At 39.7% G+C, this 22,780-nt stretch overlaps 1 protein-coding gene across 6 annotated transcripts in view; it reads left to right on the forward strand.

Moving 5' to 3' along the window:
- The window catches only part of ITSN1 (intersectin 1), a 153,508-nt gene that overhangs the window by 121,436 nt on the left and 9,292 nt on the right, over window positions 1-22,780 (forward strand). For 4 of the 6 annotated variants that reach the window (XM_064471109.1, XM_064471099.1, XM_064471092.1 and 1 more), the window contains 11 exons: window positions 2,061-2,252; window positions 12,542-12,663; window positions 13,567-13,673; window positions 15,077-15,260; window positions 15,719-15,817; window positions 17,055-17,222; window positions 18,855-19,067; window positions 19,579-19,700; window positions 21,847-21,929; window positions 22,024-22,107; window positions 22,542-22,715. In XM_064471109.1, the coding sequence (XP_064327179.1) occupies window positions 2,061-2,252; window positions 12,542-12,663; window positions 13,567-13,673; window positions 15,077-15,260; window positions 15,719-15,817; window positions 17,055-17,222; window positions 18,855-19,067; window positions 19,579-19,700; window positions 21,847-21,929; window positions 22,024-22,107; window positions 22,542-22,715 (1,548 nt within the window). Of the gene's footprint in view, window positions 1-2,060; window positions 2,253-2,566; window positions 4,298-12,541; window positions 12,664-13,566; window positions 13,674-15,076; window positions 15,261-15,718; window positions 15,818-17,054; window positions 17,223-18,854; window positions 19,068-19,578; window positions 19,701-21,846; window positions 21,930-22,023; window positions 22,108-22,541; window positions 22,716-22,780 lie in introns of those variants that run through there. The other 2 variants (XM_064471116.1, XM_064471128.1) reach the window with 2 other exon arrangements.

Genomic DNA, 22,780 nt, shown 5'->3' on the forward strand with positions numbered 1-22,780 from the left:
CTGGATTCCCTCTGCCATTGCAGTAGGGCTAGTATTAATCAATAGTCAGCCTTCTAAAAAGGAAACAAATGGCTAAAGAGCAGTGGAGCTCAGAGAAGATAGTCTATAGCTTACTTCTGCAGTTAGCAGTGGCTTTTGGAATTTAAAATAAGTGAAGAAATTCCTTGCTGGGACTACTATAAAAGCTTCCTATATAGGACTAAGGTATATTCTAAGCTTCGTGACCAAGTGTAAGAAAGATCAAGATGAGGTCATTGCTTTAGCTTCAATTGAGGAGTCCTCTCTCTTCAAGAATTCTCTTAAATTACCTTCCCAAGTTAAAGGTGATTCTTGGGATCCCATTGGACTCTTTAGATATTCTGATGATACTCCTGGACAGCACCAAATTGCATAAAGTTCTTTGAAGTAAAAGAGAATTATCTGAGTGAAAAATTCTTGAAATAAATTAACTGTAGAATGGGTACCAATCTGTTAACATACATATTGTATTCAGCTACGGTCTAGCTTAAACTTTTTATCATTCTTAATGTTAGTAATAACCTGTAAACCTGTAACAAGAATGCTGTAAAACAGATTCACAGGTCTTCAAAGTGAAATGTGGACATCAATGGTGCTCACACGTTTGAACTTGTGTTAGCACAAAACTACCTAAAGCGGGTACCCCATTTCTTTAGAAATGCTGGTTTGTCTCCAGTATGCCGAGAAAATGTACACTTTGGTTAGCTGTTGTGTTCGGTGTGACAAATGATACTGAGTGCCCATTTATTTTTATTTCTTTTTTTTTTCTTTTGTAAGTAACAAAGCTAAATATTGAGATCTATGCAGAGATCTTGTTAAATGTGTGTGTTTGCTTATGATGTCTGTGAACAGGTACAAAGTATTAACTAAAAGGAGTTAAATGATTTCGGAAATATAAATGCCAAAAAGAGAGAGGAGCTATCTGACAAATTCAAATACATTGCTGGCTGAGTACAAGAATGAAAACACAAGAAATTTTTAGGCTGAATATAATAGAACCTGACAGCAAGGCTAATTAGATGGAAGTCTTATGTCTTAAGGCAAAAATATCAGAAGCCCTGTGGCTTGGCATACAGAAAACATCAGAGAAATAGAGGAAATTATATATCTAAACAAACACTCCTGCTGCTTTAGAGAATGAAGAGAACTGCTCTATCCTATCATGAACTGCTGTATCCTGAGAACAAGCCAGATTTGACAAGTTTCACAGTAAGGAGGTAGAAAATAGGCTGCTGGAAGCAGTCCTGTGGTGCCAGAAGGGCAGCCTAAATGACCTAGGATGCTTTTTATTTTTCTCATCCTTTCCAAGATCTGTGTGTTCCAAATGCCTCTGTGGTAATACAAGGATATCACCATTGGCTTTCTCTTGAATTATAGAGCTTTGTTGAGCCTGCCCGGTGCTAATTAGAAAAGAGTGCCTTTTTCAGGCTTCAGGTAGTGGAGCTTAAAGTTTCCCAGTCTTTTCTCTCCATTGACCAGTTCTGTTGGAAAGGATAGTTTTCAGACCAGGTTGGTGAGGATGCAAAATTTTATAAATGTACAACGAATTTGATGCTTTTGTGGGCACAAAATATATATATAAAGTGAATGAGAAGTGTCAGTAGAAAGCTAACATCCTTGAAGTGTTTGACTTTTTGCTAAAATTTAAAATTTTTCCAATTGTCTCCTACTGTTTGAGTACTTCCAAACAAAAATATCTTAGGTACAGTTCCACGCAGGTTATGCTGTTCTCGGTTTGCACTGCTGTGCTCTACCCTCCCTAGTGTGATCCTGACCCCTCAGTAAGATGACTGAGGCCGCAATGCTGCTAGGAGACTCTTCATTTTTTTTTAAATCACCTTGAGCCCATTTGTTGAGGGCTCAGCTAAGCACCAGTGCAGGGGCACAGGAGAGAGGGGCAGAACAGCGGCAGGAGTGGTTTAGAAAAGCGTAGTGTCTTGGAACTATGCTGTGACATCTGTAGTGGTTATAGTTGGTTTATGCATAGCTTAAGTTTTGCTGAATCATTACCAGTGCGATAGCCCTCTTCCTTTATCTTACAGTGTGCCAAGTGATTGGCATGTATGACTACACTGCACAGAATGACGATGAGCTAGCATTCAATAAAGGCCAGATTATAAACGTCCTTAACAAGGAAGACCCAGACTGGTGGAAAGGGGAGGTGAATGGACAAGTGGGTCTCTTTCCATCCAACTATGTGAAGCTGACAACAGACATGGACCCAAGCCAGCAATGTAAGTGACCCTCTCAGCTGCCGTGCTGTGATTATTTGTGTAGTACTTTAAGATGAAACATCCAGCATTGCTGTGATTCTGCTGTGGTTTGCAGAACTCAAAGCTTCACCACTGCTGCACTTGTCAAAGTCTCTTTGAAGACCTTCTGTAATGCAAACCTTATGTTTGTTTTATTTTTAGTTCCCATCCCCTTTGTAGCATGTGTACCCTTTATCATTTTTGCACCATGCTGTTTACATGCCTGACTCATTTTCCTAGCTTGAATTTGCTCATTGTTTTGTTTTGCTTATGTGTTGTTTTCCTCCTTTTTCTAGGAATCATATGTTGTCCATCCCCCACTCAGGCTTGAAAGTCCTCAAAGAGACCCACTATCCCATATCACTGCCCAGAGGGATGATGGGAGATGCAGCCTTGATCATGTGGCTTCCAGCATGATCATCTACTGCCTTCTGAGTAGAAGAACACACTGCAGAGCAGTTTACCTCATTTTACATTAGTTGCATGTAATCGCAATGTTTGAGTTAATTACCTACAGATATAGATGCAAAATTAAAATGAAACAAAAAAAAACCACACAAAAAAAATCAGAGGATAGTGGGTCCTTTTGTGGCTTTCATAGTTACCAAACTAATTTTTCCACCTTTGCACAGGTGCTTTCAGTAGTTTTAAAATTATTTTTAAGTATTTTAGCCTTCTAAAGGAAAAGTATAAATTAAATTTCTTCATTGCAATTTTGTTTGTGCAAAAAGACCCACTATCGAGGAATGCTGCATGTGCTATTAAAATTGTTCCAAATGTCCATAAATTTGAGACTTTATGTATATTTCTTTTTTATTGTTCACTTGTCCAGTGTTGTCAATATGTCTTTTTTTTTTCTTTTCTTTTTTTTTTAATATACAAAAGAACAGAAGGAGTTAAATCAGTTTAAGGAACTTTAAATGTGCCCAATTACAGATGAGGTGTTTTGTTGTAGTTATTGTACTGTATGTATCAGGTGTTCCTTGTTGAGTGTGTAATACATTGTGGAGAGAAGAAATTAACTTCCTTCCAATGCAAGAGGTATTAACCTTGCATAACATTGTTATCCCAGTTATGTTAATTTTATTTTGCACATTACTTGTAGCTGCATACAGTTAGAAAACACCCTGGTTTGTGTTTGTCTCAGATGTTCCGTTTTTTGCATTTTTGTACCAGAAATGAATAGAATACTACATTTATGTGGGATCTGAGAATTAACTTCTTTATTTTCATCTTGGTTACATGAAGTTTGATTTCTCATTTTTACTTTCTTATGACTATGGAACAACACATTTTGAACACGTAATTTTCCTGACAAGAAAGAATGTATAGAAATATCTCCCTGCAATTAATTTCCAATGTTTACATTTTTTTAAACTAGACTGTGGAATTTATACAAATTAATATTAAATGGAGCTTACAGTCAAGTTTATGTAGTAGATGTGCTGTAGCTAAGCCATGTTTGTCTTTCCAGCATTAGTTACAAGCTCTTGATTAAACGCCTGGTGCTGTTGGTGCAGCAACCCTCTCTTCCCAATGCCTCAAGCACAATATAGCCGTTCTACTAATTACATTACCATTTAGTTATGTTCTGGTTTATGTATTTCATTTATTTCTAAATTTCATGCTGGCAGTGTTGTAGCATTTCTAATCCTACCCCATCTCCCTCCTTCTGACCCGTCATGTGGTGCAAAGAACAAGTGAAGCTCCTTATTCAATTGCACTTCAGTATTTCATCAATATGAATGTAAATTATATAAATATATAAAACCCTGCAGCTTTAACAACTGTAATACAGCCTTTAAAGTTAGTTACATGTATAGATAATTAAATTCTTCATATAAAAGATAGACTAAAATGTGTTTGTTGTCTCGTTGCTGTGTACACAAAGAATTCACCAAGTGGCATTAGTGCATGTAACGAATTTGCCGCCAGAATAGCCTGAAGCCCACCTGTTTAATTTCAGAATGACACGTGTCTTGTTTCTTTGAACATTAACTCAATATAATTACTCAGATTGATCGTGATTGTCTGCAGCCTTTTGCACCTTTCTTTATTCAGTGCTTTCTGCGTGTTACAAATCAGTTGATATTTTTTGACACTATACTGGTAGATGAATTAAGAATACTTTGTTGGTTTACTATGGGTTTACATTGACTTAGGCTCTGTGTTTTATGCCAGAAGCTCTAGTCTTAAAAACATGCACAATTGCACAGATTTTCTTTCTTTTTAGGGTAGTATTTAACATGCACAAACTTTTCATTTACCTCTGTGCCATTAAAAAAAAAGGTTTCTTCTCCACCATAGCCACTTGTTGAAAATTATGCTGCCTGGTATGACAGAAATAGAACAGAACATAATAGTTGTAATTTTTAGTGCCCATTATTTTGCTTACTGAGAATGACTTGGCCAGATTTTACTCCACTATTACATGCCTTAAAATGTTATTTTAATGAAAGGGTATCTCTGTTTTCCCATAATGAGCTGTTGTGTTGAAAGATCTATAACTCGACTAAAAGCATTTGTCCTAAGGGACATATTGTTTTTTATGACTTCAGGCCAGAAACATACTTTCTCTACATATTCAAATATTGGCAATACTTTGGATGTAGGGGATTCAGATGCTCCTTTTTTTTTTTTTTCTTTAATTCAAGTGAGAAGAAAAATAAAGCTGTTATGATAATCTGCAGGCTACATGTTTCCTAACATGCTTCTTAAAAATGCTGAGAGCGATGGCTCATAAAAGGTTCTTGGGGTCAGTTTTCTGCTGAAGTGAAAAGAACAGCCTGAAGTTGTCCCTCTGCAGACACACTCTCACATGTATGTTGTGCCAGGACTCCTCAGACAGAAGAGTACTGTGTCTTACTCAACAGAGCAACAGCTTTTATCAATCTATTGTTGAGAATAGTTAACTCACAAAAACCTCAGAACACATTTAAAATGTCCTAGACAAAGATATTCAAACCATTGTGGCTTATATCGACGTACGTTGTTGAAATACCTATAATGTTTATTTACTCAATTATTAAAGTTCTTAAGTGTACTACTATAGCTTGGCATGGTAGTGTTTAATCTTCCTCATAATCAGTTACTTCCCTTGAGTAGCAGGGAACAAGATATTGCGCTTCTTTCGTACCTGTCTGGATTTTTGTTTATATATATGAGAAAGGGAGTATGAATGCAACTCTTTAATAAGGAAAATGAATTATTTCCATCAAAGAAATAGTTTTTCAGGGTTGTGTCTCAGTCCAGTTTTGACCTTCTCTCCTCCTTCCTGGTTCATCTGAAAAGATCTTTAACCTCCTGAGGCACACGGTCCCCTCCCAAAGCTGCAGATCCAGACTGCAGCAAGCAAACCTATTTCCAAAAAACGCTTGCCTCCTGTGATGGAAATGTGCCCACACTCTTGTTTCTTCAGTCTTTGAATTTGTTCCTGCAAAGCCAACAAGCACTAGTCCCAGCCAAGGCTGAAACAAGATTTTCATAGACAAAACTAAGAAACCATTCAGATGATTTTTTATTTTATTTGTATTTTAAGCCAACAAGAAGAGCAGTCTCGCAGTTGCCTAGCCAATTGAATGCAATCTTTATATTAATGTTCGTTTGCAGAGTACCTTTTTCCTTTGCACAGAAGCTCAGGAAGAGGAGCTGTCACTTGAGGGATGTAGAGGAGAGTGGATTTAAGGACCACTCCAAGTGGTGGTGGGTTTTTTCTTCACAGTTTTTCTGTTTACCTTGAGAAGAATTTCCTCTCTATTCAGCTGCCGAGGAAGAATTTCCATGAGTGTTTTCTCAGGGGATTTTTCAATATCAGTTCCAATGCTTTAAATCTGTTGTCCAAGACAACTCAGAGTCCAGGATGCGGGTTTACTGAGAGTGCTGCACTTTATATTCAAAATCAGTTTTATTTAAATCTTAATTCTTCTGGAGCTTTAGCAGTGCCTCCTTTAGTCCCCATGAGTTCACTGAACACATTTTAAAATGGCCTATTACCATAACCTTCCTGCAAAGCAGCAAGGTAACTGCATGTTCTGGTTTTAAAGCAGTTCTTTTTAGTTCTTTGTGATTATTGAGTCCAGCTATATAACTTCTTGTTAAATAGCTCCTTATATGCAGTACCTCTTCTGATGACAATAAATGGCTTATTTTTAGTGTTTTTTTCAGATATCTTCAGTAAGTCCAGGAACAATATAATGTAGCTCATACATTATTTGATCAGTTGAATTGCAAGCTAAGTGCATGCACACAGACAGCTGGGTAACAGCCTGCTGCTTAGCTAAATAGAGAGTGCTAAGGTGACCTTTCGATTCCAAACCCTGAAAGAATGTTTTCAGAAGGTTGTCCTGGATGCAGTTAAAAACGTAAATTGTTTACACAAAGACTTCATTTCCCTCATGTGGACTTTATGGGCTTTTGTGCTTGTTGTTTGATAGCTTGCAAAGGAGTACTTTACCATGAACAAGGATTCATTCTGAGGTATTGTCCACATGAGGAGAAATTGAGTTATCTTAGTTATGTAGCGTAACCTAGTAACGTTATTAGTACGTGTAAACATAATTCCAATATACGCAACAAATTTCTGTAGCTTGTTGCAGCAAGGTACATAGCTGTTTCTTTTCCCTCCCCTTTCCATAGATCTTAATTTGGAAACGTCTTTAAAAAAAACAACAAAAACTAAGTACCACCCCGGTAGCCCTGTAGTGCTCCTCCTCAGCACAACAATTCAGATTGCGTTGTCTGTGTAGAGCTGGAAACTGATTTGAATCAAACCTGTAACTTATATTAATCCTGTGGGACGCCACAGAATAAGAAGTCACGTTTTAGAATCGTAGAATGTCCTGACTTGGGAGGGACCCACAAGGATCATCAAGTCCAACTCCTGTCCCTGCATAAGACAGCCCCAAATTCACAACCTGTCTCTGAGGGCCTTGTCCAAGTGCTTCTTGAATGTCATCAGGGTTGGCGCCGTGACTGCCTCCCTGGGGAGCCTGTTCCAGTGATCCACCACCCTCTGGGGGAAGAACCTTTTCCTCATGCCCAACCCAACCCTCCCCTGGCACATCTCCCTGCCATTCCCTTGGGTCCTAAAGTTTAAGGTTTTATAACACATTCAATCTTGTGGAATAATTTTATTTAAGCATTTCATGGAAAAGGTAGCTGTTAGTGTCTATAGCCGGCAAGAGGTTTATACTCAAGGTAGCTGTCCTACAGCAAGTGGGCACAGAGCTTTTAGAAGGTGCTGGATTCCCTGTGGCCTTGTGCTACTCCTCGATCACAGGCTTTGGCTCCATTTTGTAGCATAGCACAAGTTTGTCGCTTGTTCGTTCGTGCCCCACCTACCTTTTTGAGTCTGACCCCTCCGCAGCAGCTGGCCCTAGCAGCAAGACGAAAGCTCTGTGACGATACGCTAGTTAGCTCCTGACTTCAGCGTTTGGTCTGTCCAGGTACCAGTTTGTCCCCACAGAGTACTGACCTGATGCTGCCGGCTCAGCTGATACCCGCCAGTGTACAGCTGTGAACTGGTGCCAGTGCTAGCAGAGTGCTAGTCTGAACCAGGCTCAAATCAGTGTCGCAGAGAAAGGTTTTCTATTCCCTGGCCTAGATGGCTGAAACCAAATTAGTTTTCTCTCTCACACTCACACTGTCAAGTGCTGTTTTCTCTGCTGGTTTCATGTGTTGGAGTAATTCTGGATCCAAATGAGTGTTAAAATAAATCTGGTTTGATTTCTTCACTTCTTTTTTCTGGGGGGAAAACCTGAAGCTAGTGAAGATGATGGCTGGAGGTCTGCCCAAGAAAGTGAAAAAAAAAAAGCCCCAAAACCCTGTATTTTAACTTTCAGAATGCTACATTTAGTTACCACATTTCTGACACCAATTGAAATATCTGTGCAGCATCTTTATTTTTGCCAAAGACTATATAAAATTGGACTGTGTTGTTCCTTCAGCCTGGATCTGTGGCTGATGCTCTTGAGTGATTTGCTCTTACTGTACAGTAAGTGGTCAGGGGCTCAAGAGAGGTCCTGGGTCATAATTCAGAGGTGAGATTTAAAGTTACCTGATGTGATATAAGCAAGTCCAGGAACAGGTTAACTCAGCTATTTTATATTTTTAGATGCATTCATGCCCTCCCATGTAGGACTTTGTTCTTCCCAAGCAGATCCTGGAAGGGGACTGGTAGACATGTTCTGTTTTCTTCTGAAAGGATTTAGTAGGTTTCCTTCCCAAATCTCCCACCTTTCCTCTTTGCTTCCTTCCCTTGATTGAATGCTAAAACATTATTTTTCACAGGAACTAAGATATTAACCTAAAATGCCTCAGAAAGATTTAGCTATTGCAAAATGAAGCTGATGGTAGTGTATCACAAATGTACATTGTTGAGGAATACAAACCTTGCCGTTAACACTCAGGCATGTTCTACAATTAAAAAAAAAAAACATAATCAAAATTGTTATGAAAGATCCTTGAGTCTGTTGCTTGTCCTGTGTGGATTGGCAGTGGCAGTTCCTCCACCTGATAATAACTGACTGGTGTGAACAGGAGGAGGAGGCACATGTGTCAGCGGTGATTGGTCTTGGCAAAAACAAAGTAATGCTTAATATTTTGCAAGTGGGACTTTCTAGACTTGTTTCTAGATCCTACATCTGTACATCTTGGAGGGAAATGCTCTGCTCTGATGATAAAAGGATGTACTGGTCCAGTTCAGAAATTCTAAACATGCTGAAATAATTGGAAATAGCTGTGAAATGGGATTTTGCGTCATAGAACCTTCAGACAGAAAGATGTTTGATCACCAGACACTGTGCTGTCCTCAGCAAAAGCTTGAGATAGTCTCTCAGTGGAGGGTCCATCCCACAAGATATTTACAGGAGATTGGTGGTTGCATCTGAAGCTAGTGGATAAGCAGAGTGAATGGTGAAATGCTGTAATTTGAGTGAGGGAATGCTGTCATGGTGCCAGGAGTGCTATTTCTCCCTGCTTAAGGTTTTGGAGGAAAACTGGCATTTTTTACTGCTTCTGGTTCCCTCTGATAGAACAGGTTCTTGTCTACTGTGATCTTGTCATTATGGACTCAGCCAGCATGAGGTTTACATGCAGTTGCATTGTTCAGAGAATCTCCCCAAATTAGAAGAAATCAGAAGTTGTGCCCAGGTATGTAGATTAGTGAGTCCCACAGCAGGACCTTCTTTCTGAAAAAGCAGCTTCTCTTGTGCGTTGCTTTCAAGCTTAGTGGTTAGCTTGTAAAGACCCATATTTTCAGGGCTGACTCTGTAAGGAAAAGGAACAAGTATACTTCTTGGAATGATATTTGAAATTGTTTTTTACATCTCTAGAATCCCTTGGTCCTACAGGCCCCATGGTGATAGGAGGTTGAAGCACAGATTTCTAGTTACAGCGTTTGTATGTTGGTTCAGTAAGAGCAGACAGAGTAACCAGTCTGGTGACTGTGTGCGAATGCCCCTGCTTGGGGTCATACGGGTTATTCAGTTAAAAAGGGCAGAAATTTGCATATTCACCGTGCTGTGAACATACAGAGTTAGCTATTGTAATTTCCCTATTCTTTACTGAGTTTACTAGATTATTTGTAGCTCAGGATTCAAATTCGTCACTTTCCAGGTGGGATCCAACACTCTACTTTCTCAGAGCAGGAGAGAAAATATGAGACACTGGGTCACTCAATAACTGAAGACAAAAGCCAGTGCCTGATTTTAAGTACCTGAATTGCTGTATGTTTGGGGGACTATCTGTGTGCTCTAAGTTAGAAACATTAACCAACTCTACCCTGAGGTAAGGTCCCATACTTGACCTGCAGCAGAGCTTTCCCATCTGTTGGTGGAAACATCTGATATCAAGGGCGCTTTCTAGCCCCTAGCAGGAGTCTCTTTGAGTGAATTGAATTCATGAATTATATTATTACAGCTGCAAGTGGAATTTGGATGTTCATAAAAGTACTTTGCACAGTACTTTGGCGTCCATGAAAAACTAGCTAGAGCCCTGTGGCCTGCCATTTCCCCTTGGAAAGGAACCCAGTTCTTCTTTGGCCTTTTTAATACAAAGACAAGAAAAACCTTAGTACTTGTTCACCTCATGAAGAAAATCTCTTATCAGAAAAGTGTCTCCTGCATGTTCTGCTCAGGTTGAAGCAGGCTATTCTCCCAAATATTTCGTAGACCATTTGTTGAAGTTCAGAGTAGACCATTTACATCCCATTTGGCTGGCTGTCAAGCTAGCTGCTAAAATATATTATGATTCATAATGTTAAATGCTTCCTCTGAAAAGTTGGTGGTTGGAAACCACACTTCAAACCAAGGTCATCAGCATCTTTGAAGAGTAAACTTCCCCAGTCTCTAGAGGAAAATAAACACTTTGTTCACTTTTAATGAAGCCGACAGTGTATGGGGAGATCTAATTCTGTTTATTAGACCTTCTGATTTACATGATAACTAAGAATATGCTCTGAAAGCAGCCATTTATTAAACAGAAATTAAATTTTTGGCTCTTGAAATGTGCCTAGTGCTTTGATTATTTTGGCATAAAATTGATAATTCTCAAAACCTACTTTGTATTTCAAGCAAAGTTTCAATTGCGTCTTCTAAAGGACTGCAATGTACTGTATCTCAAAGGAGCATTATCAGTATGCTTATGCTTCCAATCTAATCTGTTGTCAGCTTCTTAATCATAGAGGAAACTACCTTGACTGTATCGACTTCTTCTTTTTAAAATTTTTATGTCATATCTGTCATGATCTTTTCAGGAGCACAGGTTAGTTGAAGCAGGAGTTGAAGATAGTCCATGAAAAAATTCATGATGATACATGTGGACCTTGCTAGTGGCGTAGTGCAGCATCAGCTCCTGAACTACATTCAGGAAGCTAAAAATGCAGTAAATACTATCTAAGTATTAACTGTATATGCAAAGAACTGAAAGAGTTGTCCAGGTTATGATGTGATTAGAGTGTTTGTGAACATCTGATCTAAAAATCCCTGCCAGATCTTAGTAGGTTGGGCTAATTGTTGATGCTTGTGAACAATGTAAAAATAGGCCTTGACCATTTTAAACCCCATGAAGGTCTCCGTGAATATTTTTCAGTCAGAACTTTTTCCAAAAGGAAAGTCTGTTCTATGGGGAATATACTGAATTTGCCCATACTTCACTGAGTGTTCTTGGAAAAAATTAAACTGAGGAATTTTCATTATGTAGAAATAATTGTAAATAGTGCATTTTCAAAGCAAAATGTTTTCAACCTGTTTGAAAACACCTTTGCTTTTTAAAATGCATTTTATTTTATACAGGAAAGTAATAAGAGTAGTGTTAAAAGTGAAACTGGAAGAAAACATTCTGCATGACAGTCTCAGAAGAATTTAATTAAGCTCAGCTGAAAAACACTGGCTTACAGAAAAAAAACGTAATGAAACTTTCTGTTCTAATTCTGAATAGAAAATAAAATTTGAGATTCTAGAATTTATACAAAAATTAAGGCATCTACACAGGATAAGCACAAGGGAGGTGGTTTGCAAAAACTGAAGGACAAAACTGATGGAAGATGAGTTCTTAGTTAGAAACTTCACATGCTTTTTGGCCTATAAATTAGTGAAATCAGTGGAGCGATCTCCACTGATCTTGATGTGTTCTGGCTCAAGTCCTTCAAAAATTTAGAAGCCATTTTTAATTGAAGTGTGAAGAAGTAAATAAGCTCTGCAGGACCTTCTGGATTAGGATGCCTACTTCGACTAGAAGGATGAGGGCTAACCTTGAATTTAGTGTACAAATAAGCTGAAATTCCAAAGTATCCACCAGAGCATTAAGGCCACTGTAGCGTTTTCCTAATTCTGTTCCCTTTTAGGATATCTCTATATTTTCTCTGCCAGTAACACCAGAGGAAGTCTCTGCCCCTTTTTTATTAACAGCGAACCATCTGGGGATTTGTTTTACCGTGTTGCTCCTGTTGAATGACACCACTAAAGGAGACAGTGAACTTCGGAGTGAGGTTGGAAATGGGCAGGTAGCAGTGAGGAGGACTTTTAAGCTTTGCCACCAGAGAAAGGTTGTCACTTAGAAATGGCCTTGATTCAAAAAAAAAGGTGTTAAATACAGTGTTTTGGGTCTCAAAGAGATGAAGCATTGTTAGTGTTGCGCTGTTACGTGTGAATAATGATTAAGTGAACTGAACAGGTAGTAGTTACTGTTCATTAAGCCTTACTTGAAGTGCTACAGATCTGAATCCATTTGCAAGCAACCGTAAGTAAAATCTAGGATCCTTTTGTGTTTTCCAGGGTGTGCAGACTTGCATCTTCTGGATATGTTGACACCTACTGAAAGAAAAAGGCAGGGATACATCCATGAGCTCATTGTCACAGAAGAGAACTATGTAAATGATCTGCAGTTGGTCACAGAGGTAAGATGGCTCAGCAGCTTTAGGATCAGGTTTTAATCACTCGTCTTTTTAAAGTAAATCAATAATTTCGCTGTGCAAACTCATATCACTGCTGTGTTTGACTTCCTAGGGATGATCTGTATTAAATTTTCTTCCATCCATCTATCTGTCTGTCTATATCTATAGATTCATGCAGGCATGTATGGGTGCAGGTGCAACTGATGTTAAGCCCTTGTGTTACCATCACCAAAACACTGATGTTTAAAGTATCATTCTAGTAAACCCTTTTTCCTCCTGATTTTGAGTATTTATTTCTCATGTATAAGTTCTTAATACTTGAAATGCTTAATGTACCAGTTTCCACATTCACAGTGACACTCAGTTATCACTTACTGTGATTTTCTTTCAATGTTATGAGGTGCATCACTTACGTAGAGAAAAAGGGAATTAATACAGGCAACTGATTTAGACAGTTCTCTTGACAGAGAGGGAAAGCCCTTTTTTGAAAAAGAGGTCAAGATATGCAAACCTGAGACACTATGAGCTAAATCTGAACTTCCATAAAAGAGTTGGAAGTAAAATGTACTTTAAGTTGTATCATCAAAGTAATCCTGGGATGTTTTGCAGGAGACCTCTGACTAAAATTCCCAAGTTTCAAACCGATTATCCAGGTCATAATTAACACCACCAACACAAATTTAGAGTATTCTCTTTTAAAGCCACATACCGCTCACAAATGTATTATCAGGGAACACTATGGATCTTGAGGGCACAGCGCATGTTTGAAGTCTGTTCCACTGAGTGTCAAGTGCTACTCTGATGTGAAGTTTTCTCCAGACTAAGGAAATGAGCATCATCAGTCTTAGTCACTTCGGTTATACTTACTGTATGCTTTCTAAATTGCTTAATTTTCTGAATCTGTAGATCTTCCAGAAACCACTACTGGAATCTGAGCTGCTAACAGAAAAAGAAGTTGCTATGATTTTTGTTAATTGGAAGGAGCTGATTATGTGCAATATAAAACTACTGAAGTAAGTTTTTTTCCCATACTTAGCAATAACAAAATCACGGGCCTCTCCCCCTGCTTTTCCTTTTAGCTGCATGAAAATATTTGCCACTTATGCAGGTAGTAACTAAAAGGACCATGCGTTTTTCCTTGTTGGAAAAGGCAAATTATTAACAATGTTTGCTATGACTTGTTCTTGAGAAAAATCCAGCAGTTCTTTGCTGAGTAAGTATTTGTACTTACTTTGCTCTTTGTGTACATGTGCTCCGGAAGGCAAGGTCAACCTCTCCTGAAGGGTAGTGCTTGCCAAGGCTACCCACAGTCCTGTCGCAGACTTTTACTTCCTCCATCACAGCCCATACCAAGTTCCAGTCCTGTTATCCGTGAATGCAAAACAAAGCACAACAACCTATGCCTCCCTTATTCTGCTTTAGCTGATGCATTCCTTTAGTTACTGTAGGCTTATTAGCACCTCAACAAGTTTTGTGAGAAGCAATGCCAACAAAACCTGGCTTCCTATGGATTTGCATCCAGTGTACCCTGCACCCTTCCTTCCAAAGTCTCCAACTACCTCAACCCTAACTCTCTACCGTGAAACTCCACTCAGTGCAAGTACCCTTATTTCTCCCTTCATTCTCTGTGGCCTCTGATGGATCCAATCTTCCTACTTGCATCCTTCTCACCCATCCCTACTGCTTCAGCAAGATGCAATAAATGCTGTGGCTGGTTTGGCAGCACGTGCATTCAGGCTGCTCATACGGTCATTGCCAGAGAAACTGAGTAAGGACTGAGCTAAACCTGCATTTTTATAAGGAAGAGGATTAATAAAGTTCCTTTTTTCGCTACTGAGCTGCTAATTTTCATTGAACTTACATGGATTTTATAATCATTTAGGTTGGAAAAGACCCTTAAGATCATCAAGTCCATAACTTCAAGATATCTCCTTTTTTGTAACATGTATTTGAAAATGGGCAACAAGTTGAAAAGTTAAGACAGCGATAGGACAAATGCAGGCAGCTCAATGACAGCAAACCTCCTTTCCTTAGGAAAGAAGGCTAAAAACTAGAAGTAGCTTTGAGCTTAAAGTAGTGGTAAGGTCTTTATCCCTCATTCATGAGCATATCCATTACTCTCTAAACTAAGAGAAAAGGAAATTACATTCCTTTTTATATTGTATCTGATCTGGCATTACATTAAGTTAATGTCAAACAACAGATTGGTTACCACAAGAGGGAAAAATGTTGGCTGAGGGTGCAGTCTTGATTATTGTATTCTTAAAATATGCAATAAATCTTGTGGCTGATCTATTTATTATTCAGGGGTCTCTTTATTTCAATAATGAATAAGAATCAAACCTTTTATTTCATAAATAAGGAATCATTCTTGAGTGGTCTGCTTATAAAACACACATGACCTCTTTATGTTTAGGGCTTTGCGTGTGCGTAAGAAGATGTCTGGAGAGAAGATGCCAGTGAAAATGATTGGTGACATACTGACAGCTCAGCTGCCACACATGCAGCCTTACATTCGGTTCTGTAGCTGCCAGCTCAATGGGGCCGCGCTCATCCAGCAGAAGACAGATGAAGTCCCCGAGTTCAAGGAGTTTGTTAAAGTAAGAAAAGAAGCAATTGCCATGAGTTTTGTACACCATAAATTTAGTTCATCATTTCGCTAATTTGCAAAACATAGTGTCAAATAGTTCACCGCCTTGGGCTAGAATGAAGAAACTTCAGACCTAAGCACTAATTGAAGGAGTACATGTTTTCATTGAAGGCACATGGTTTTTCAAACAACTATAGAGCCATAAAATGCTTCATTTAATAATGGTTTTGCTGTAAAATGCTGGGACAGTAAGGAGAGGCCCTTCTCTTGTACAGGCAAGGCAGGTGAAGAACATGTTGTAAAAGGTACGAGAAATTCTGTTGCACTGATATCATTTGTGATCTAAGAACAGATTTAGCTGAGGCATGGTGTTCAGTTGTTGCCTTAGCTTTTTCTTTCTTGGAGGAGCTAATTTTGCAGGGTTTTAAACAAATTGACTAACACCACTTTACCTCTCTAATGTTTCAGAGGTTAGCAATGGATCCTCGCTGTAAAGGAATGCCACTATCAAGTTTTCTACTAAAGCCTATGCAACGGGTAACAAGATACCCACTAATAATTAAAAATGTACGTTCTTTTGCAAAAATTATGATTTTGATGCTGCTTTGCTTATAGCTTAATTACAGGGCAGTTGCCCTGTTTGCGTCAAGCTTTATCACTGTTAAATATCTGATGTGCTAGGGAACGTGGGGTATCCTTTTATATTTGATAACACTAGAGCAAATCATAGAATCATAGAATGGTTTAGGTTGGAAGGGACCTTTAAAGGCCATCTAGTCCAACCCCCCTGCAGTGAGCAGGGACATCTTCAACTAGATCAGGTTGCTCAGAGCCCCATCCAACCTGACCTTGAATGTTTCCAGAGAGGGGGCATCTACCACCTCGCTGGGCAACCTGTGCCAGTGTTTCACCACCCTCATAGTAAAAAATATTTCCTTATATCCAGTCTAAATCTTCCCTCCTTTAGTTTAAAACCATTACCCCGTGTCCTGTCACAACAGGCCTTGCTAAAAAGATTGTCCCCATCTTTCCTATAGTCCCCTTTTAAGTACTGAAAGGCTGCAATAAAATCTCTGCAGAGCCTTCTCTTCTCCAGGCTGAACAACCCCAACTCTCACAGCCTGGTAACTCATTTGGCTTCAGTGAAATGACTCTGGATTTCCATTAGAAACAGAGGTGAAACTTGCACACAACCAGAAGGCTGTAAATGCTGAATGAAAACTTCAAAATTCAGATAACAGCAGTAATGAGTCAATCTTATGCTCATCTTTGCTGTTTTCCACAGTGTCATTCCCTCCCCATAGTCTCATAAATGACATTCAGCATGCAAGGGTGAATGCTGAATTGTTGCAAGTTACCTTACCGTGCAGTTTACATTGCTGGATGACTTACAACCCTTTCCTAACTTTCCTTTGTTGCCTAACACTTACCATCCTGAATAATGTTATTGAACTTGGCCCAAGGCTTTCACAGGAAAGCATTATAAATTGGGTGTTGGCATTTAAGAGATTCCTTAAACAGTGAAGGATATATTTCTGTATATGGCTGGAATTTGCATACTTATGTCAAAAGAGTGAGCAGTGTACTGATGCAAAGGCTCTGCAGGCAGGCATTCACTTCGGCTGTTCACAGACTGTGAGTTTGTCTCCTATTTTTCATGTTTGTCAAAGAGGAGAAGACATTTGAAACATACTGGCTGGCTCTGATGGAAATAAAGAAATAAAACAGAAGTGTAGGGCTGACAATATAAATACATTTTAACTGCAGATAACAGAAAAGGCTAATGTATTTTATTTATCTGTAGATAATAGAAAACACTCCTGAAAACCACCCAGACCACAGTCACTTGAAGCATGCTCTTGAGAAAGCAGAAGAATTATGTTCTCAAGTAAATGAAGGAGTGCGGGAGAAGGAAAATTCAGATAGGTTGGAGTGGATCCAGGCTCATGTTCAGTGTGAAGGCCTGTCGGAGGTAAAAAAAAAAAGTTCTATCTAGAGTAATGCAATGTGAGCGTACTTCTCCACCGGTCGGAAAGAAACCATGGCTCACTTACAGCACTGCATCAGGGGACAAACAGTGTTATTAATCAAGTCATATAATCTTCAGTCCTTTGTTTGCATCTTTCTTTGGCTTCCTTTCACTCCTGCATGTAATCCTTTTTGCTGCTCATGTTATTGCCTTCTATATGATAAATGCTGCTTTTGTTGCCTGCCTCTGGACTAGTGCCAAGTTCAATGCTGCAATTTTCAACCACAACTTTCCAGTTTCATAGCTCTTTATAATAGAGTGGTTATTATACTTCTGTATCTCATCCTGAAGCTCTACCTGACCATCCTGGAGTGCTTTAATTACAGAAAATATTTTTTTCTGATAAAACTTTGTATGTATTTTGGAAACTCAAGAATACTGATCGAGTCTCTCTCAAGACTTTATAGAGAGAATCACTGCCTACCATCGCATATTGTTTTTTAAGGTAACATGCTAAGTCTCTTTACTGAAACTATAAAGAAAATTATTGTGTCAGTATGTCCTGCAAAAGGATGGAGGATATTTTGATGGCCTCCCTATTATTGATGACGATAATGGAGGCAGACAGATCACAACTTGATTTTCAATGAATGCATTGAGTTTTCATTTCTATAAGATTTTTTTTAAAAAAAGCACTGCTTAGTTTATAAACCAGAAGACATTGAATTTCATCTTATGAAATCTAACTGTTTCAGAAAGACAGGTATAACAATTTCAGAAGCGTCAAAGTCACATTCAGCTGTCTTATAGCTACTGCCTGAAGGTAGATGGCTGCTTTTATCTTCTGTACATGATGTCTGGCCCTAGAACACCAAAAATATTACCTGAAAGTCCAACTGGCTGCTTGCTGACATGGTAAAACCAGTAGGAGCCCTGAATTAGTGCCAGGGAGTGGTCTGGCCTTCCCTCAGTTTTCTGACTGAGGTGTTTCTAGTCTGTAGAAGGAGCCACTCCAGATCTAGCTGCCTGGCCCACTAGCATGGCAAGAACTGTACCACCACCTAGTGAAAATAAACCTGAAAATGACACTTTAGGAAAGTGCAAGCCTCTACTCACCTGGTAACAAGCTACAGTTGAGTCTTAAATCCTGCCAGTTCCAGCCCCTGGTCAGCAGCTGTGGGTACACAAAGGCAGGGTATCTGGAATTCCTGTGGTGCATTAAACAGGTGAAATTCAAACACAATTCAGAAATCCAGGCCTTGTTAAGAAAGCTCAGTGTCTGGAGAGGCCATTTGCTACTACTGCTAATCCAGGACAAGTCGTCAGCTCAGTTCCACCCAGAGATGCATGCGCGTGGCAGAGGAACTCAGAAGGAGACACAAACGCTTTTGGCTTTTCTCTGTCTGTCCAGGCCATGCCCCGTGCAACTGATGGGCTGCCTTAAAGTTAATTTTCATGTAGCATTTCTGTGACTTGCACTGCTTGCCATGCACAAGACAGAGACATTGCTCATCATCCCTGTGACACAAATTAAAACCACTGTCGGAACTCAAAACTGTATTTGATCTCTTTCAGGGGAACCTCGATTGTTATACTTTATACAGTGCGTTGTTCTTCTTCTTCTACTTTTCGCAGCAACTCGTATTTAATTCTGTTACAAACTGCTTGGGACCACGCAAGTTTCTGCACAGTGGGAAACTCTATAAAGCCAAGAGTAACAAGGAACTGTATGGCTTTCTGTTCAACGATTTCCTCCTCCTGACTCAGATCATAAAACCTCTTGGCTCTTCTGGCACAGACAAGGTCTTCAGCCCCAAGTCTAATCTGCAATACAAAATGTACAAAACTGTAAGTACTGCTCTTAAATGGCAACTAATATGGTCTTACACTAACATGCATATAGCAGGCAGCAGCTCCTGTACTGAATAGAAGAGGTTTGAAAGCTTTGATGTACACTGGGGATTGCAGGGACTGACGGTGAGAAAGCTGGTTGTTTGCTTTAGCGAGATAAGAAAAGATGCTTTTGAAGTTTTGCTAAAACAACCTCTTCAACAGGTCACGTTTATCAGGGAGTGATGGGGAGAGTAGTGCTTGCTGCTCTTTGTGGGAAAGGAGAGATTGCTGTGCTTCGTGAGGCTGCTTGCCCACTTCACAAGAAGTGTTCCCAGACTCTGGAGGCATCTGTATCTTTGATAATAAGAAAATTTTTAAAAATTACCTACCTGAAGAAAGATGGGAGGATGGCAGAAGGGGGAAGATGCTGCAGGCACAAGATAAATCTGTTGTAAATTGCTCTGTGTTGAATACATCTGTTCAGATACTGTGCGGTAGAACTCTAGCTTTGCCTAATGTTTTACAGCCAATTTTTCTAAATGAGGTACTAGTAAAATTACCCACAGACCCTTCTGGAGATGAGCCCATCTTCCATATCTCCCACATTGATAGAGTCTATACACTCCGGGCTGAAAGCATTAATGAAAGGTAAGTACCTGCACAGGCCACGTTAGTACTGAATTTGAAAAGTCTTGTGCAAATGTATATGATGTACACATGCATAGCAGTCTCCAAGCAGGTTGTCTACAAGATTGGAGAATTCCTTCTGCTTGAGAATACGGTGATGCTCAATATATGAAAAGGAGGGAGAAATAATGATGTTTCCTGAATTCCAATAAGACCAACAGTGAAACGGCTAGGAGAACTGATATATAAGCCATATTTCACAGTATTTTATGTTAGCATAAGGAAGCCAAAAGATGCAATCCTATCTTCTTCTGTTAACATCTGTTTGTTTGTGCCAGGGCAAGCATTTGTATGGCTGTTTGTTGAATGAGATTGAGGAACAGGTCAGAATTAGGATTTGAAGCAAAAACCTACCAAACTGAACCCAGTTAGTTTTAGGCTGGTTCAGTTCAGACTGAAACCGTCAAAGGAAGAGCAACCTCAAAGCCTCAGCTGGTGATTTTTGTCTCTGGCAAGCTTATGGAGACAGGATTACACTGACTTACTGAAAGCCTATACTTTCTCTACACAAATGTAAGCTCTTGAAAGAGTAAAAAAGTGCAGCAAACCCCTCCCCCATAGTATAGACATTGTGTTATGCCAGCTTGCAAATGTACGGCCCCTAAAACTTCTGATGCATAAAAATGTATAAAACATCTTTTTTTCCCTGCCTGCATGACCGTGTTATTCATTGTTAGTTATACATATAGCTTTTCTTGCAAAAGGTCATACTTTTATGGATCCCATTTGTCCTTTGGGGTGCTGTCTGTCCCTCTATGCCACAGAATGAGTGAGCATCACCCTTAGTGATGAAAATTGACACAGCCTTTTCAACTAAGGATCTGTTGAGCAAATCAGACCATAGGAATAATCATCTGTTTTGTATCAGAGCACCCACAGCAGTAGTCACAAACACCTAAACTCTGCCTCTGCAATTACATTCATCCTACCTAGCTTGAGGAATTTCAGCGAGATGCGTAGGCATGCTGCACTGAACAACCAGTGGAGGTGCCTGCCTCTCTCCATTCACTATAGAGAGAACCCATAGGAACTGCTACCTGAATTTGGGTGCTCTCGTCAAATGCCTTTACTTATACAGGATACAGCTTTTGACTTTCTTCTATGCCAGAATTGCATACTAAATGAATGCAGCACTTTAGGTGAGATACCTCCAGATTTTCATGGTTCAATTGCTTTTAGCTAAGAGCAACAGAAATAAAACATGAGCATCAATGAGTGTTTAATTTGCCCATTTAATCTGAAAGGACCTTTATGATCAAAGGTTTGGTATACTTCTGAAGCTGCCATTTACCATTTAGGGCTGAGCTGGAAGACAGGATTGTCCATAAGTGTTTTGTTTTCTTGAACAGCTCTCTGTGCAGAATACAGGTGAGTGTTCAGACACAAATCCAGGCCAGTGTAAGTAGCTGCAATGCCCTGTAGAGCAGGAGCCCTTCATTTCGGGATCAGAAATGGATCCACAACTTCTAGATTCTCTCTTTTTGCATTGACTCAGGTCTCAGGCTCCTTTGTATGTCATAGCAATTCTTCTAAACCCTTGAGGTCCCTCGGTACCCCTTCTTCCACACTTTCTTTGTCAGTCTTTCCACTCAGTCTCTTAAGTATGAAATGATTTCCAAGAGGGCCTATAGGGAACCATGATGATTCATCATCTGCGTACTCCCTGAGTTATGCTTCGTGTGTCCTGAGGCTCAGAAGGATTTTGGTATGAAACCTCAGGGGTCAAGAAAAGCAGCCACCTCTGCAACATAGCTGTCTTGTATCTACTGGCTACAAGAAGTTAGTTTATTACAATAAAGCAAAAGGCTTGGTGAAAGCAAACCTCTTACCTATACCTTTTGGTTTCTCGCTAAATCCCTCCTGCTTGTGATTTTCTTGAGCCTTTGTTGTGTGGTGGGATTTGCTAGCTTGGGATGGTAACATTTCTGCGGGTACTGTAAATTCCAGTAAGTTCTTTTTCCAGGCAGACAGCTCCAGTGTAGCAGAGCCTGTGATGGGGCCAGAGCCTTGGTTGGGAAGGAGGGACAGCTTTACTTTTGTCTGCTGTGTTCCAGGGGGAGAAAATGGAAATGGTATTTTGCAACTTTATTTTCCTTTCGTTCTGAAGGACTGCCTGGGTTCAGAAGATCAAAGCTGCTTCAGAACTTTACATAGAGACTGAAAAGAAGAAGAGGGAAAAGGCCTACTTAGGTACAGTGTGGGATGCGGGGGTCTATTTTTTTGCGGAAAAGTTCACGGGCAGGAAAATACATTAGCGACTTTTCTCTCTCGTGTTTCACCACAGTTCGCTCGCAAAGAGCAACAGGCATTGGGAGGTTGATGGTGAATATTGTTGAAGGCATTGAACTAAAACCGTGCAGGTCTCATGGTAAGTGCCTTGGGTTTTTCATAATACATTCTATGAAGAAGAGATTCCTATCTGTCAGACTAACTTTGAAGGTGGTTCTGTCCAAGACATAGTTTTGTTTAATGAAGCAGTTTTAATTAACTTAAAATATGCGGAAGTGATTTTGTGCAGTCAGTAGTAGTCATGCAGTTGTCCTGCATTAAGCATTTGTTTCAGACGAACTTAGTTTCCACCACGTAAGCCATATCATAAGGGATCACAAGCCACAAAGTCCTGAAATGAAGAGCAGAAGGTGCTCAGCGCCTTGCAGAACTGTGTCCCTGTTCATTATAATGGCAGTGAGGCCACAGTCTTTCCTCCATCTGTTGGGTGTAGGGGTATAAAAGGATATTTAGGAGGAAGATCACACACCTAAAAATGAAATTACTCTTTTCTCTTTGTTTCCATCTTCCTAGGAAAGAGTAACCCATACTGCGAGGTGACGATGGGCTCTCAGTGCCACATTACCAAGACGATACAGGACACCCTCAATCCGAAGTGGAACTCCAACTGCCAGTTCTTTATCAAAGACCTTGAGCAGGACGTGCTCTGCATTACAGTGTTCGAGAGGGACCAGTTCTCCCCAGATGGTACGTAGGGGGCTGCTGCCCTTCCAAGAGTATTTTCAAATCTCCTGTTTTAAAGAGGTGCATAC

The sequence above is a fragment of the Phalacrocorax carbo genome, chromosome 1 (genome assembly GCF_963921805.1).
Source record: "Phalacrocorax carbo chromosome 1, bPhaCar2.1, whole genome shotgun sequence".
Lineage (NCBI taxonomy): Eukaryota > Metazoa > Chordata > Aves > Suliformes > Phalacrocoracidae > Phalacrocorax > Phalacrocorax carbo.